The sequence below is a fragment of the Acanthopagrus latus genome, chromosome 13 (genome assembly GCF_904848185.1).
Source record: "Acanthopagrus latus isolate v.2019 chromosome 13, fAcaLat1.1, whole genome shotgun sequence".
Taxonomy (NCBI): Eukaryota; Metazoa; Chordata; class Actinopteri; order Spariformes; family Sparidae; genus Acanthopagrus; species Acanthopagrus latus.
In genome coordinates this window covers 22,846,478-22,863,006 of record NC_051051.1, presented here as the reverse complement: position 1 = coordinate 22,863,006, position 16,529 = coordinate 22,846,478, and the positions used below count along the sequence as shown (strand labels likewise).

General features: G+C 42.2%; 1 protein-coding gene across 6 annotated transcripts in view; it reads right to left on the bottom strand.

The window, feature by feature from the left end:
- The window catches only part of LOC119031093 (rap guanine nucleotide exchange factor 6-like), a 153,783-nt gene that overhangs the window by 33,198 nt on the left and 104,056 nt on the right, over positions 1-16,529 (bottom strand). For all 6 annotated transcript variants that reach the window (XM_037119279.1, XM_037119273.1, XM_037119274.1 and 3 more), the window contains 8 exons: positions 14,981-15,117; positions 11,867-12,025; positions 10,411-10,563; positions 8,728-8,892; positions 7,412-7,519; positions 6,969-7,172; positions 5,686-5,794; positions 5,352-5,595 (listed from right to left, as the gene is read on the bottom strand). In XM_037119279.1, the coding sequence (XP_036975174.1) occupies positions 5,352-5,595; positions 5,686-5,794; positions 6,969-7,172; positions 7,412-7,519; positions 8,728-8,892; positions 10,411-10,563; positions 11,867-12,025; positions 14,981-15,117 (1,279 nt within the window). The remainder of the gene's footprint in view (positions 1-5,351; positions 5,596-5,685; positions 5,795-6,968; positions 7,173-7,411; positions 7,520-8,727; positions 8,893-10,410; positions 10,564-11,866; positions 12,026-14,980; positions 15,118-16,529) is intronic.

The following is a 16,529-nucleotide window of genomic DNA, read 5'->3' as shown; positions in this document are numbered from 1 at the left end:
TCGGCAGCTGTTGCAGCCCTGAAGACATTCGGTAGCCATCAATCTGTTCAGGTAATCTGAAGAAATTTCGCTCCATGATTCCTGAAGAACCCTTCACTGAAACTGAATCCAGTGCTACCCCTGCTGATACCCTGACAATCTTACACCTTTAAGCAGTATCTAAAATATCAGGAATATTATTTTTAGACCAACTATAAGCATAATGGAACACATATTAAAGAAAATGAATGCAGCATGATCTGATATCAGCACTTAAATGCTGGGATGATTAATTGGTGTTAAATACACACTGCACAAATCCATAAATATGTTGTCATTGTGAGTTTGAGTGACAGTCTGTAAACGGAGTGCCTGAGACGGAGAGTTCAACTCATCCTGCCGCCTGCATACTAACTGTAGCTTCCCTGCGTCTGTACAGTTTGTCCTGAACATGGTGCAGTAATGCAGAGCTTCCGCTAACACAGCTGAGTGCTGATGTAGCAAAGCCTCTGTAATCTTCAAGTCACCAGTCGATAGGTGGTACGCCGACAAGGTGGAGGAAAGAGAGGGGGAGAGAAAGATGAAAAGGACGATGAAAGGAAGAGATAAGGGAAGAAATAGGATTTGGAAGGTGGTGAAGAAAGGCAAAGGAGAATCGGAGGATAATAGTGGAATTGAGAGAGGAAAGCATGGGGCTCAACTAAGACTAGACTGGACTGCTCTGATAATGTAATAATAATATTAAGAGTCTGATAACATTCAGTCTCTGACCAATGCAGGTGAAGACTGACATAATTACACCTGATGTAACCGTCGGGTTTACAGAAAAGTCTGACCGTCACAAATAATAGTCTCAATTGAAGTAAGAATGACAGTTTTGTGAGTTATTTGTTCACTGAATGTAACTCTAGTCTATTAGGTATGGACTAGACATGGAAAAATCATTTTACAAGCTTCCAAGTTTATTTGCATACAGGTGTTTATCTGATTCACTTATGGCTCAGGTGTTCTGAAATTCTCAACATCAAGAGACCAAAACCACCTGTAGACAATAAGTCTGTTCAAAACAAACAAACAAAAAAAAGCAAAGCCTTTTCTGAAAAATCCTGCAAAGCACATTTGGATGAATAACTGAACGCCTAAGTCATGATCACTTTAACTGGAGAGCTTGAATGTTAAGACAAAGAGGAATAAACACCTCGACTCTGCAGAAAAGTGGCATTTGTGTGTTACAGGAATTAGCATGAAATCTATAAATGCAGTCCTCTGGCAGTGTTGCTGAAGGTCAGTGGTGCTGCTGAGTGTGTGTGTTTGTCTGCGTGCATGTGTGTGCGTGGCTGCCTGCTGTGCGCAGGTCTGCAGATGGATACTGAATCAAATGGTTAGAGGATGGGGAGTTACACAAGAGCTCTTACCCAAACAGGCCCCTGAAGCAGCGGAGACAAACAGGAAGAGAGACGACATTGAAAAGCGTGAAAAAGAAAAAGAAAACAACCAAAAAAACTAGAAGCTCTGCTGAAGTGATTCAGCAATACAAGTGCAGCAGAGTGACAAGGCCGCTCTTATTCTCACACACACTCGAAACAGCAGACACACACATACATTGACAGAATATATGATAGCCAAAGTTCGAAACACTGACAGATTTGCTGAAATAAATAGGCAGAAAAAAAATATCAGAGGCACAAGTAAATAAATAGCACATGGAAGAAAAAACTGCAGGAATTGTCAGATTGACTATTTGACCGAAAAACAACTTGATGCTGGATAGCAGAAAGCACGTAAGGATTAAAATAAAAAAAACAACATCATCAACTAGGAATCTGACCACACAAGACATGCACATACAGAAATAAGCTTCACTTTAAGCTTCTGTTCCATTTGTTATTCACATATATTGTGAAGTGTGTCAGTTTTCCAATATTGTGCAGCTCTAATACAGTCATAACTACTTATATACACAGTATGTATTGACAGAGCAGGGTTTTAACTCTAACAGAGCAATAATTAACAGATCTCCTTAGTGCAGTGAGCATGCAGTGAAATATGGATGTCTCGCCGGGTGAATGTTTAGATGCACAAACACTCAATAACACAACAGTAAAAGTGATATCCACCATGATTTAGTACATGTAACTGTATCATCAGCAGGAGAAGCAGAGAGGATGAAAACGGCATCATGGGACATGGGGTTACTACTTTATCGTCATCTCACTAAATCACCTTGGACTTTTGAGACAAACTGACTAAAGGCTAAAACCTCTGTCTATTGCTTTCCGATCTGTGGAATGTAAATCACCTGGGCTGGTCAATATGGGATGTGTATAAAAGGTACATGCACCGGTCCAGACATGTTAATTTGGCAGAAAAACGACTTGTTTATTGCCAGAGCGTCCTTGCCATATAAAATCTTTGTCTGAAGTGGAGCACAATGTCAGCCAAGAGCAGAAAAGATGCGACAGCAGCAGTGACGGTGGGTTTGTGTATGTACATAAGCGGTGCATCTGAATTGTATTTTTAAATATTAAACAGGGTTATTTGTGAGCAGAAGCCTTGGAAATGTGGCCTCTGTGTGTGTGTGTGAGAGAGAGAGAGAGAGAGAGAGCGAGAGAGAGAGAGAGAGAGAGAGAGAGAGAGAGAGAGAGAGAGAGAGAGAGAGAGAGAGAGAGAGAGAGAGAGAGACACTATTCTATAGGAACTGTAGTCAAAGGATTCATCCGTGTGAGAGCCACCATGTCCTTAGACTTACATGGAGTATAGTGCGTGTATGTGTGTGGGAGTGCTAAAAGGTGTTATTTGGATGGAATGGGCAGAATCTGAAGCTACTAATTCCTGTTCCTACCTATACTGGACCTTCTACTCTTTGATGTAGTTATCTTTGGCTGCCGTTAGCAAGTAGCTCAGTTAGCCAGTAGCTCAGTTAGCCAGGGAGCTCAGTGGCACTATAAGCCGATTGGGGACACGGCTTGACATCAGACTGGTACACAAGACTGGACTGAACACAGCCTCTGAGATGGTCAGCAGCTCTGACAGAGACTACAGGGACTCCTGGGACGAGAGGACATGGAAGGCGGGGGACAGGAGAGGTGTGAGCATCGACAGCAGGTGAAGACGAAGTGTGAAGCTGGAATATTCTACATCTTACGCGGGACACTGAGGGTTAATTTCGACCAAACCACAGTTGATTGGGGAATGGCAACCCAGGACTGCTTGCCGAGTTGCATTTCTTTTACGTTGAGTTTGACTGAGGTGTTTTATGATGTTTTACTGGGGTAAATAAGCTTGTCTAAAAGAGAGCAACTTTGATTCAAACCGTTCTATTTTTCTGTTTAAGGCAAATAGGTGTAAAATCTACTTTTATGACATTTTGACTGTATATTTTGTTAACTAATTAGATGAAGAAGCAAACTTGTTGCTTTACTTGTTGCTTGTTTAAAGCAGAAATTCTAGCCACATCTTGCCCCTTCAATTATAGCTCGGTGCAGCTGATATCTTTTGTACACATGAACCCAGGAGACATCTTCACAATGCTGCCTCCTGTCAAATTTTCACCTCCCAATTCGCCCGTCTCATCTCCATCCTCATCTCCAGTCCCTTTAATCAGCCATCAAGTCCTTTGAACCACAGCGCGAGTTGAATGGTGCCGACCAGAAAAATAAAAAGTAATGAAGGCCCTTGTTCGGTCGATAAATATAATGCAGCGGAGAGCCTTTGAAAGCTGTGCATCGAGTCAGATCAATGGCAGGCCGACGGTGTGTATTCTTGTGTACTGAAGGAGAGTATAATCAGTTTTCATGCAAACCATGTGGCTTTGTTGACGTAATCACTGCAGGGCTGAAAACCGATAGAGAAAAGTGCGGGGACGTGGATATGTGCCTGGCAGTGTCTGCACCAGTAAGTGTATGTGTGTGTGTGAGTGACTGAGTTTCCAGTGCATTCGAGCCGTAATTAACAGGGCGAGAGCGGCATCGTCTCTCCCTTACTCTGACACAGTATGGAGTTTAATGAGGCCTGGAGAGGCATGAAATGATGAAATGAAATCAAGCCTGTATCAGCACGTTACGGGTGGAATATTGAATATGAGCCTCCATCTGCACAATTGCTTTCAATTGCTCCAGATGCTGCAAGTACAATGGATGGTTACGGATGACAATGACAATGGTTATATGATGATGATTATGATGCCTTTTACACTTTTTTATGATTTGGCTGCAACCTATCGACATTACAGCAGCTGAAGATAAGAGTATTGACTCTCATACAACCACAAGTATGTGAGTGCAAAAGTAAATCATTTCAAAGCGTGAAAATGGATGGAACTTGCATTTGGTTGCACTTATTTCTATGTGCCACCACTTTCCATTAAACACAAGTGAGCTTTTCAGTTGAAGTACAGTGAAATCTCTCCGTTTGCTGCTCATACAGGCTGCAGGAGGAGGCTGAACTCTCAGAGCACCTTGTGAGGTGCATTAAACGGTTCAGTTCAGCAGCAAAGCTAGAAGCTTCTGCTCACGCCTCCAATGTTTTATGTCTGCAGATGGTCACAGCGTGCTACAACACTGATGCAGAGACAGTCAGAGAGGATTGTGGGCCAGCCAAATGTTGGACCACTCAACAAGCCCTTATGAGTGTTTTTGGCTCTTTCTGCACAATTGTTTTTTTTTTTGTTTTTTTTTTGTTTACGTCAAAATGATGAACTCAAACCTTTAAAACCTTTGTTTTGTTGAGGGAAGTATATGTATCTTTATCTGCTAAAGTGCTCCACTATGTTCACTGGCTACTTGGTAGCTGTGTCTATCTGCTGTTGGATGCAGAACATGTAGAGTGCTGTGGGTATACAGGGTGTGTTTTGCTGAAAACAGATCACAGAACACTGCCGCTTTAAAACTCTCAGTAAATCTTGTTGTGTTTTGTGTTTATGACCAAAAACAAAACATTTCACAACACTCTGTAGTGGATACGACCTCGTGATGAAATGTAGTTGTCGCTGTGACAGAGTAAGTTGTCCCAGGTGCCACATCTGATCAGTGGGACAGAATTAAAGATGTAATGCTTCAGTCGATGTCCTTCTACCTGCTATGCTTCTAACTAGGGCTGGGCAATATGGTCTTACAATAATACTGCAATATTTTTGGGCTACAGTGCAATACACAATATAAATCTGATATTTTTAAATCTCCTCAGAAGCATTACAAAAATGTTTAGACAGAGACAAAACAAATCAAGAAGCAAGACATTTTGGACTGAATATTATAATACTGAACATTGCCACAGTGGGTAAAAGCAAGTATTAGAAAAATTACTTACAATCTGTTTCATTCATTCAAGTACTTCCTGAATACATACAGCATACTTGGCATAAATCCTCTTACCTGAATGGTTTGGGAGGCAGAATACTGAAGCGCGTCTTCTCCAGCATCTTCCTGATCTTGTTCCGTCCTCCTGACACAGTGTTGGCCTTCATTTTCCTGGTGCTCTTGTGGTCTGTGGGGAACTCCATGTCTCCAGGAAGGTCAGGGATGGAGAAGCGATTGCCTTTTTTCTCCTGGATCTTTGGAATGTGGGGGCCGCCGTTCTTCTTCTCGTGCACGATCCGGCTGAGGAGCTCTTTGAATACTAGATGGATGGAGGCACAGAGATCTCAAATGAGCACTGATATAACTGAAGTGGATTGTATTCTTCTACAAATACTCTGACTTGGCTTACCAAATATGTTGGTTTTGACGGTGAGAGAGAGGTGTGTGTTATTCCTCAGAATGTCGACAGCTTTGGTGACGGCGATGTTCTCAAAGTTCTGACCGTTGATCTCCATGATCTGAAACAAGACGGATGAAATGACAAAAATTTAAAGCAGGTCACTGTCAAAACTGACTGCAGTACCGCTGGAACCAATACAGGGATGTGTCTGGTATAAAAAAAACCAGACTCTTAGATTGACCCCTCGTCTGAAATCTGAAACACATCAGCTGTCTTCTGGTTTTCCTGTCATTACATTACCAGTATTCTTGACTCTCGACTCAGCATTATCTTTAAGCAGTTTACTAAATGCAACCAATGTGGTTAGCCTGTTACTCTCTGAATAACACATAAAGGGAAGTGTGCAGTGCAGAATGACTGCTGGTTAGCTTGATTTACACTCTTCTTACACAAAACCTTTTTAGAAAAGCTGAATCTGTGGAAGTCAGAAGATGTGCTGTATAAGAAAAAAATAATCCATTTACCTCGACAAAAGACAATGAATCAAATCAAAATGTAAGAGTACATACTGTAGTAATTCTGGTGAATCGGTTATAACAGCTCTCATATTTCACAGATGTTAAGTGTAACCACAGATACAACAGAACACTCCTTTTTTTAACTTCAGCTCATCTTCTGAGCTTGCAGTGGGTCACGTCAGAGCTTTTAATTATGTGTCTAGTGAAGTAAAGCTCCAACGATAACATTTTTGATGGATCTTTGAAGAAAAGTTGCCTCTGTTGAAAACTTGGCAGTTAGATATACATTATGTTGGCACTGTTTCTGATAGAACCTCTCAAACCGTACCAGACTTTATGGTCTTCAAGACTCAATTTATACCTGAACCAGTGCATTAAATTCAGAGATTTTGTTCCCAGGGGCACCTCAGCGGGGTGACCTTAGAGATTTTCAGGTTGTCTTCATGCAGTGAGATGAATCTTTACTGCACGACGAGGTCAAGTGTGTTTTTGAGTATGCAGTGTGTTTAAGGATCTCTACTCTATCCGGTTCCTTTTTCTATCCCTAAACACTGACAAGTCTCCAAGTTCTTGCTGCTGAAAAGTTGTTCTCTGAGTTCCTGTACACCTTCCTGATAAAAGCTTTTCTTATCCTAAAGCTTTCCAAACAGGCTCTCAGTATCTTTTACCTCACAATTACGATGCCAAAGTCTAGCTCTGAGATCATGGAAAGTTGAATCTGTAGCCAGGTAGGCGATTCATCATATGTGAAGTAGCATGCTGAAGTCCTCTCACCTGATCTCCCCGTTTGAGTCCGGCCTCTGCTGCCTTGCTCCCTGGTTCCACCGACTCAACAAAGATGCCGAAGCCTCGCTCACTGCCTCCCTGCACGCTGAAGTAGAGCGGTGACTCCCTGGATGCCTTCTGCAGAGTTATCTGTCTCCACTTAGCCTTGGCTGCGCACGCTATGTTCAGCAGTCGCAAATGGCCCTTCATTTTCTGACAAGGAGTGAAAAATGGGAAAATGATGAGCCTAAACAGTCTCGCATTTTAATTAAGTTTTGTTTCCTGAGGAGCATGGTGTATATTTTGCATAGAAAAACAACATGCAAATACCTGGAGCTGTTTTTACATGAGAATATAAATGATGACACAATAATCATATGATCTGAGATACTAGTCTGTTAAGAGAGGTGAGAAAAAAAAGGTGAAATTAAAAGCTAAATTTGAAATCGTACTGTCGCTTCGAGACGTTTCTCAAAGTCCTCCAGGAAGTGTGTCATGGCCGGGTCGCCCTCAAAGTCGTTGAAGTGGTTGTTGACCCACAGCAGCACTATTCTCGTTACCTGCGGACACAACAGGGGCTTTATTGAGAGGAGACACAAAACATACACTTCTTTTCACACAGTGCATGTACACTTCTTTTTCCACTCTACAGTTCTTGCGCAATTTATGAGCAGACACAGAAGAAGCAGAAGAGTATGAGCAGCTTTTACTCAATACTCTTGTAGAATACTAACACTGTAGGTGTTGGGTCAGAGGTCGTGTTTAACTCTTTTGCTGGACCTCTGAAGCTGGCTTTAGGTACAGTTCAGGTACAGCGCTTCAAGTGCAGGCTTCCTTACTCACTATGTTACCCTACTATCAAAAACTGCTAACGTTAAACATGTCTTATACAATGGTTAAATAACAGTAATTGCTGCCAAACTCTAAATGCAGCATCAATGGTCAGATGTCTTATTTTCTGTTTTGTTTCTGAAAAGAAATCTTTGGTAGCTAGCACAATATCGGAAACAGCAGGGAGGTTAAATAATGACCATATCCATGGCTGCAAAAAGACATTCAACCACTAGTTGGCTGCTTAATTTAGGACTGCAATAATTAGAGGAAAAAACAAAAGTAAAGGGCATTTGGAGACCATTATTTTCGTAATTTTACACTGGTGGTAACATTGTTCCAACCTTTGCAAAAGGTCAGAGCAGCAACCGATAAATCAACACGGAGCATCAATCAATGTCCACTTTCTTCTCTCTCTCCCATTTGTCATTCCATCTCCCCGCCTTTCTTTCAGCCTAGTGTTACTGTCTCCCTGCTCGTTCTATACAGGATTAGATCCTGTTTAATGGAGCTGAAGATTATAAGCCTGAATGACAACCACATAAAGACTATTGACAGGACAAGACTAATCTTAGGTTAAAGCAGTTATGGACAAAAGGAGTGGCAGGCATGAACAAATCGCTGCTCGGGCTCAAGGACAGCTGAGCTGGCTGAACCTGTATCGATTTGCACGTGAGCGGCACAGAACATGATTTCCATCAACATGCATGAATACAAAACATTAACAGTCCTGATGAGAGCAGGAGGATTTTCATTCATTCCTGCACACGTAAAATAACCACACGCTGAAAGAGTTTATACAGATTTAGTATGTGTAGTCTACTCTACTACTCACCATTGCCCCATTTACAAGAGTGCAGACATGCATACAAATGTGGCTGGTCCACACACACCTGAGATCTACCAAAAGCAGCCAAATGCACGAGCACAAACTCACCGTGTCCCGGAGGCTGTCCACCTGGAACCACTCCAGCAGTTTCTTGCCGACCTCCATGGGGTTTGACAGGAAGGTCCTGTAGGTCAGCAGGAAGTCTTCGATGTAGGTGGGGTCCACCACCGACGGCTCCTCCACCAGGTGCATGATCAGACGCTCCGGAGTTCCCTGGAGAGAAAAATATACCAACACACACACATAAGGATACAAGGGGAAAAACATACGGTGCCCACTCATACATACACATACACAAGACAGCTGAAATGACACAAGGGCATGTATAATCTATACACACACGCGCAGACACGTATGCACACACACACGCGCACACACACGCGCACACACACGTGCACACACACACACACACACACACTGAATCAGGCAGGCACAACAGCTCGGTTACATACCAATTTGAATGAATAATGTTGAGATTAATCATAAAAGTGACAAGGACATAAACTATAAAGATGCAATTATTGAACTGAGCTGTCAGTCACCCATCAATAAAACAAAGACACAAGCAGTAACACACAAACACACACACACAGGAGCACACACACAAGCACTTGAGCTTTTGTCGCTGAGGTTTCAGATCATCCCTGGATTTGTATAAGATCAAATCTAAATGGATATTTAGGACAAAATGTTTTATTTCTCATTACTAAATCTTTTCATTTGTATTCATATAAGATGTCTGAAACACATAAACTTGACTCCTGTAGTTTCAGCAAGTTTGCTAATGTTATCAGAGCGGAGCTTTCTTGTGGGGGGGAAACGATTCATTGGACAGGGAACAGAAAGTAGGAAGGCATCCACTTTTTGTCTGACACAAAAAGAACAAAAGCCAGAAACAGAAGCGGAAATGCTAACGCTTGTGAATTGACTCATCTCCACTGGATGTGTTTTTGGAGCCAACAGCCTTCCTCGGAGAGGCGGCCAAGAGAATCATTCAAGCCCATTATCCGATCAATACCTGGCTGCCTCTGGAGGCTCGGGAGAAGGATCAAAAGGCCTTGGAGCGCTTTGCAATGTAGCGAACAAGAAAATGCTCCGGCAAACACTAATAGTGCTAACGGGGCCTCTGAACAATCAACAAAGAGCACTGAGCAGCTGTATTGATGTTTTTTTGTTGCAAGATACTGTATGTGAGGGCATGGTCAATTCATAATGAGGCAGTACTCGAATCAATCCACACCATTTCAGTGTATTTAGTACATGATGATAACAAGGCTGATATCTGATACATATAAAGTTATTTTACTCAAGAAGTTTAGTTATTTCACCCTGAGATTAGGGTGAGATTAAACATGCTTATTAGCTTAACCTTGGACATCCATGTTGTGCAGGACATGTCTTTGAACAAGGTTGAGTGTATTTCTATATCGAGCCAGTTAACAAAAGACGGAGCTCTGAGTGAAACACCAGCTGAGCTTTACATTGTGTTTAGACCCCAAGCAGTCCTGCACCTCTAGTGCTCCACCCACACTGAACATCACTTTGTTGATCTTTGTCATTAAATCTATAGTCTTTATACGGTTTTAAATTGTGTATATGTTAGAAAGGATTAGAAAATTATCACATGCTATATTATTTATTCTTGATGCAACGTTTTAATTTTGTTTTGTTACCCTAGTTGAACTCTAGTTCCCTAAAAATCTACCAACACAATAATTAAAAATCACTTGCCTTGATGACGATGTGACCCTTCCTGGTGCCGCTGCGGTCGAGTTCACGGTGCTCCTTCACCATCACGATCTCCCCCTCCTCCTCCACCTTGTGCGTGTTCTTCTCCACATGGTTGAGGATGCGCCAGTAGTCCTCCTGAGCGATGCAGACGAACTGGTCGAGGACGACATGAGGAAAGCGGGTGAAGGTGTAGTAGAGCAAAACGCTGCTCTGCACCAAAGTCGGGTACTCGAATAACAGCACAGAAGAAGCATGATGGCGGGTGGAGAGAGGCATCAGAGGGACAGAGGGAGGAAGGAACAGTCCAGCAACACTATTTCTCACTCTAACTAACTTTGGTGGTCCAAAATCCTCTCAAGGAGACATCTCCCAGAGGCATCCTTCACTTCTTTCTGACGCTGGAAACTAACTGAGCAGAAAGTGCCAGATGTGACTCGTCACTCTCCTACAGCATTGTCACTCGCTGCCCTTCCCTTGACCAAATCTTTAATTTCTGCGTTTGGCTCGCTTAGCTCTGTCTCTGCAAGTTCCTCTGTGGCTGAAGACAGGAAATGATGTGTGCAGTGGAGGAACCAGGCAGTGTGAGCAGAGGTGACCGCAAGAACGTGCAGGGCCCCTTTTACCTTTGTGGAGACATTGACAACACACCCGAGCTCTTTATTAAAGTTGACTTTGTGCGAAAGACGTGCTAGGCTATATGTGAACTCATCCGAAAATAACATGACACTGACAATATACAACAGGTCTGTGGCTTCACTGACGTGCAAGGTTCTGTTTTGTAAAGGTACATTAACAAATGTGAACTTTAAATGATGAAAAAGGGGGAAAAGGAAATATTCAGACGTGCCATGATTTATTTAGGGTTGGTTGCAAACGTCTACACTGAAGTCAAATTAAGAAAATTAAGTCAGGCAGAGCAAGATAACAAAATAACTTTACACTTTACAACACAAATTAACTACAAAAATGGTCATATCTTGTAAAGCATTGATATAAATTGCAATTATAGGTACAACAGTGTTCTCTTCTTGCTTACTAAATAAAAATCTGTATTTGGATCCTGACAAACGCTTGTTTTAAGTCTGCCACATCAAAGTGCAGGCAGCGGTGTTTGTTGTTAGCTGAAAGTCTTACAACAGCTCACACAGAAGACACTGCTCCTGAAACACTTTCAGTCGTCTTGCCTTTATGACATCACACTATGTCGCCATGTCAAACATTAGTGCAATTTATGCCTAATGGCTTTGGCACTTAAGAATGTATACTCTAGTGCGAGTGGTGCTGGCTCAGGTATGTGTGAGCTGACCAATCAGAGCAGACCGTTATTCGGGACGGGGGGGGCTTAAAGAGACAGCATTGGAAAGTATCAGAGAACAACCAGCATCAAAGCATTAAAACTTATTCTATATAAGCTTAATAGAAGTTTCCTTTAAATGTTTTCATTCATCTTCTTTACCTGGCAGTCGTCTCCCTTGGTGCGAACTTCTCCGTTCATGTACTGCTTGTCCAGCGATGGCGAGATGCCAAAACTGTTGCCCATGCAAAGACTCTCCACTCTTCCCTCCGGGTGGCTGATCTCCACTGCTCCGTTCAGGATAACATACCAGTGGTCGAGCTGCAGACATCAAAAAAAACGACACATCATACATTTTTGATCTGCACAAGTTTTTCCATCAAAACTGATGCTGGCTTGTCAGTCTTTTTATTGCTTACCATTCATTGTTGATTTTTCCACAGATGCATCAAAATCATGTACATCCATCTTATTTATATTTTGCTCGAGGACATTTTGACATGTAGACTGCACTGTGCAGGGATCGATTAGTGGACGACCCCGACTAGTGACTTTTGAGTTTCACTCTGTAAGACTCATCGCTAACATCACTTGGCATTGTTTTATGCCAAATCACCAGATTTCAAAGAAGCCCACTGGATATCACTGCACCAATGCTCATGAATGGCTGTTAAAATGGCGATTCATTTCTAGCTGACATTTAGTATATTGTGAGCATGAAGTGCTTTGTGTGAGGTATGAGTGTGGTGCTGAAGAGCTATTGTGTCTCTAGTGGTGGCTTTTGAAAAAGGAAATGCTAGCAGGCATAATATAACAAGCCATTCATTCCTGGTGTGAGCGGGTGAAGGGAGGGCGACCAAGCCCCGAGCTTCCTCTGCAACTAAAACTGATATTTCCTCTTCATTGCCTTTTCATTCTTTCCCTCGCTGTTTCTCACCCTGCAAATCTCCAATTCTCTCAGAGCTTCCCACCTTCTCCTGACATCAGCTTCTCTGTCTCACAGTCAGCCTCCCTCTCCTTCTCAGCAATGATGAATTGTTAATAAGTATGGTGAGGTAAATGAATCAAACAGATTTATATTGAACGTAACTATAAATGTAACACTTCTCATAACATATACTATGGATTTGAATCATGAATATCTATGGAAGCCTGTAACTATTATTTGTCAAGTTCTTTCGTCTTCAAATAAAATGGAACGTGAAGAAACTTTAGTTGATTTCACTTGTTACTTTAACTCTGCGATCCCTCGTCGGCTCCCTGGACTTCTGTCTTCTCTTCCTTTCTGTGCTCTGAAGCACTTTACCTCTCTTTTTTTACTTCTGTTAGACCACTTTAGACTCTTTATTTTCCGTCCCCTCTCCCGCTCCCTTAGCAGAGTTGTGTTCACTTATGAGAGGAGCCAAGTGCTTCTCTTTGACCTTCAACTCAGAGTCCGCAGAGAGGCATGTCCATCAGCAAGACTGGAAATGGGCAGTATAGAAGCAGACATGCACATGGACTGCTGTCTGTGCGGTGGTTGCGTCCTCCCGGAGCTTGGCGGCTGGCAGTTCATTGCCATTTATCACCCTGTCGGTTCTAATGCTGCCGTGTGCAACCAAACAGCCACGACTGTGCGCCTGTTTCTCAAGCATGTAACTTAATTAATAAGCTGGGTAGTGGCTCAGGTGATTGACAGGGCTTTTACTCTGCAGTGACTTTGCACATACTGTTTTATGTGTGTGTGAGCCACCTCGACAAAGACAGGAAGACGGTGAGGACATCGTGTCTGTGTGTCAACAACCGGATGTGCTCTTTCGTGTACTTGTATTAGTTGTTTTATGCTCCTTCTTCCCTGTGTTTTTGTTTTCACTTTTCACATTCCTCCATGCTGACTCCGTTCATGCTTGTGTGTATTTATGTGTGCGTTCTGGAAGGTTACACGAAACCACCGAAAGAAAAATTCAAGATTGTTTGACTGTAATTATATTAACAATCCAATTAAGAATCAGCAGGCCAGCAAACACATCTTGTTCCTGACTGAATAAGACAAACACTAATCTAAGTGTTGGGGGAATTCTGTGTAATTGTGTTAATGAAGCAGATATAATAAAGAAACAAAACACATTTTACATTTCTTAATGACCCTATTAGTGGTTAATCTTCATGGAACACGCAGCAAAAGAGACCGATAACATGGAAAAAATTAAAAACCCTAATTAAAATATTCGTAATACTTTTGTTAAGCCTTAAAACCCGGAACATTCATTTCAAAACTTTCTCAAACTTTTGTTGTGTTTTCACCCAAAGTATCTACAACTTTCATGCCAAGGATATACTTTCTCAAGGAACTAAGAGGTTCTGAAAGCCTGTTGATATCTGCATGTCTACCACAGTCTAAAGACCATGAAGTTTAGGCAAATTAGTCCACTGACGCATGAAAAATCAATGTCTGCTTTACATTTTTGCACCAAACTACAACAAATTGTCCAGCTGTTGAGTGCTTTCTTTTATAACTTCATGACAATGTCTCAAAGCACAACGAGCAAAATACTGTGGGCCAGTGTCTAAATAACATATTTTTTCTGAGCAAAAGCATCTTTGTCAATTGTTCTGCATGTGGCTGCTTACTTTCAGAAAAAAAGTGCTGCACAAAGGGTCTTTTTTCAGAGCACTCTGCCTTTTTTTAGTGCCACCATTCAGAGAGCTTTTAGTTGACATTACTTGAAATTGACAGTGATTTTTTTTTATTTGGTTGGTCATCATCCTGTTAACCAAGAAAATGGGGGAGAAGCTTGTTCTGGCCGTGTGGTTATCTTGAGCTGTATCAGACAGAAACTTTCATAACAGGCACAGTGAAGTCCATTTGTGGGAGCAGATTGTCTGTACACTGAATGTTGCTGATAAACGTTGTGCATTTATCTCTTTGTGTGTTGCACTTGTTAAGTAAAAGCCCTGTTGCCATAGGACTAGCTAAAATCAGCCGCAGTATTTTTTCCTTCAACCCAGTTCAAGCACTCTGACACATTTCTGCTAGAAAGGAACGTCACATGGACACAGGCCATCTTTGGTTTGCGGCTGACGATTTTAAAAAAATGGCAGCTGAAATGCTGAAAGCCCCACACCCCCCCTCACAGGGACCTCTTGGGGGATGAAATAATGTGCCCATAACTTAATTTTCACCCTAGCGCGTGTGATGGAAATGCACCGACTTCCTAGGTCCTGGGGAAAGTACCTGCACAGTAATGACAATGCGCCTCTGGAACCAGTTTCTGTGTATGTATGTATGAGTCTTACCTCCTGCTTGTTGTGCAGTATGACTGTTCCAGCCTGCTCCACCACCTCGAACATCATGACGCTGCACAAGTCTCTGCGCACCGACATGGTCATGTTGGCGAAGGCGGGCAGCTGGTGCATGAACTCCAGTAGTTGCTCTGTTTGGCACAAAAAGGGAAAGAAAGCAATTAAATAGAAAGATTTTAAAAATACATATAGCGTATAGAAGAGTATGTATCTATGTCACTTGTAAAAGCTAGGCAATGCTTCAACACTCACTGATTTTTTTCCAAACAAACGGCAGCATTCTTAAAACAAATTCTGGACTTTTAATGGTCCCTACTGTGAGTGAACCCTCTTCAGACATCAAACATCATAATTACAAAACGCACATAGAGATCACAGTATATCTTAAAATGTTTTCATTAAGTAACCCCAGGCTAATAGCCATACTGCTACAGTACATACCATCTACGCCTAAGATTTTTATGCCTAATGAGAAACTTTCACACCGTGTTCCTTCCCTACGGATCATCTGTCTACTTCCTCTGCACTGTGGCTGAGAACACAGTGACCCAGCTTCAACCTGCACAGTATGCAGCCTGGCTCAGTAGCTCCGTTTTATTCCCCCCGCTGTTATCGCCTCATTCATTTCCTCTCGCCTACTCCATCTCTGCTTCTTCTTTCCTTTGGTCTTTGAAAAACCTGGGTTAAAGCATCCCAGTATTTTAGGCAATTCTTGGTGTTTGAAGTTCCAGAAGGCTGGACATTTGTCAGAGGGGGAAACGTATTTAGGATATACAAAAACCTACCTCTGGGTACTAATAAAGTAACTTGAAGTTACTAACGCATAATAAAGCTACACTCGACAAGGTTATATATCTAATAATAAACACTTCTCATCACACTACAGGCTCTGTGTGAATACAGTACACTGGCAAAATCACCAGATAATAAGCCAGTGCAGTGTTATTAATCAGGCAATGTTGAAATCTCTAACAATTGCAAGGTTTTAATGCTGGTACCAAGATCAGCTAAAGCACTGATTCCCAGCATTCTTCACTTGTGACCCCTAAAACTGGGTTAGTTGTTTACACAAACCCTCAATTGCATGTAAAATATGATTCACCATTAGTGGGAATGATCATTTTAACGTTGTGATTTTTATTTTCCCTGAAAAAACAATTGAAATCAGGATGATGTGACATTTTTAGGGCCTGTACCAAACAAACATGGCACCATCTTCTCAGCAGTGTCCCTTCTTCTACTAATAAGCTGAGTAACCAGCGAAGGTGATGAGAAGGCCGGCCTCCCAGCAGGCACTCAGCGGGCCGGGCCTTTTACAACTCCCCTCAGCTCTCTGATGTGGTCACCTTCTCCCACCGGGTGCCGCTAATGAGGTCATCTCTCTGATTGCCGACTTAAAAATACACATCGGAAGGGTCCCGGTGTTTAGAGACCACTGTGAGGGGTCTCTTTGTGAGAGGAGCATTTGTATATCTCCCCTGTGCTTACTGAATGATAGATGGAGTCTCTGAAGGCTGTTTGTGTACATTATGTCTAAAAACAG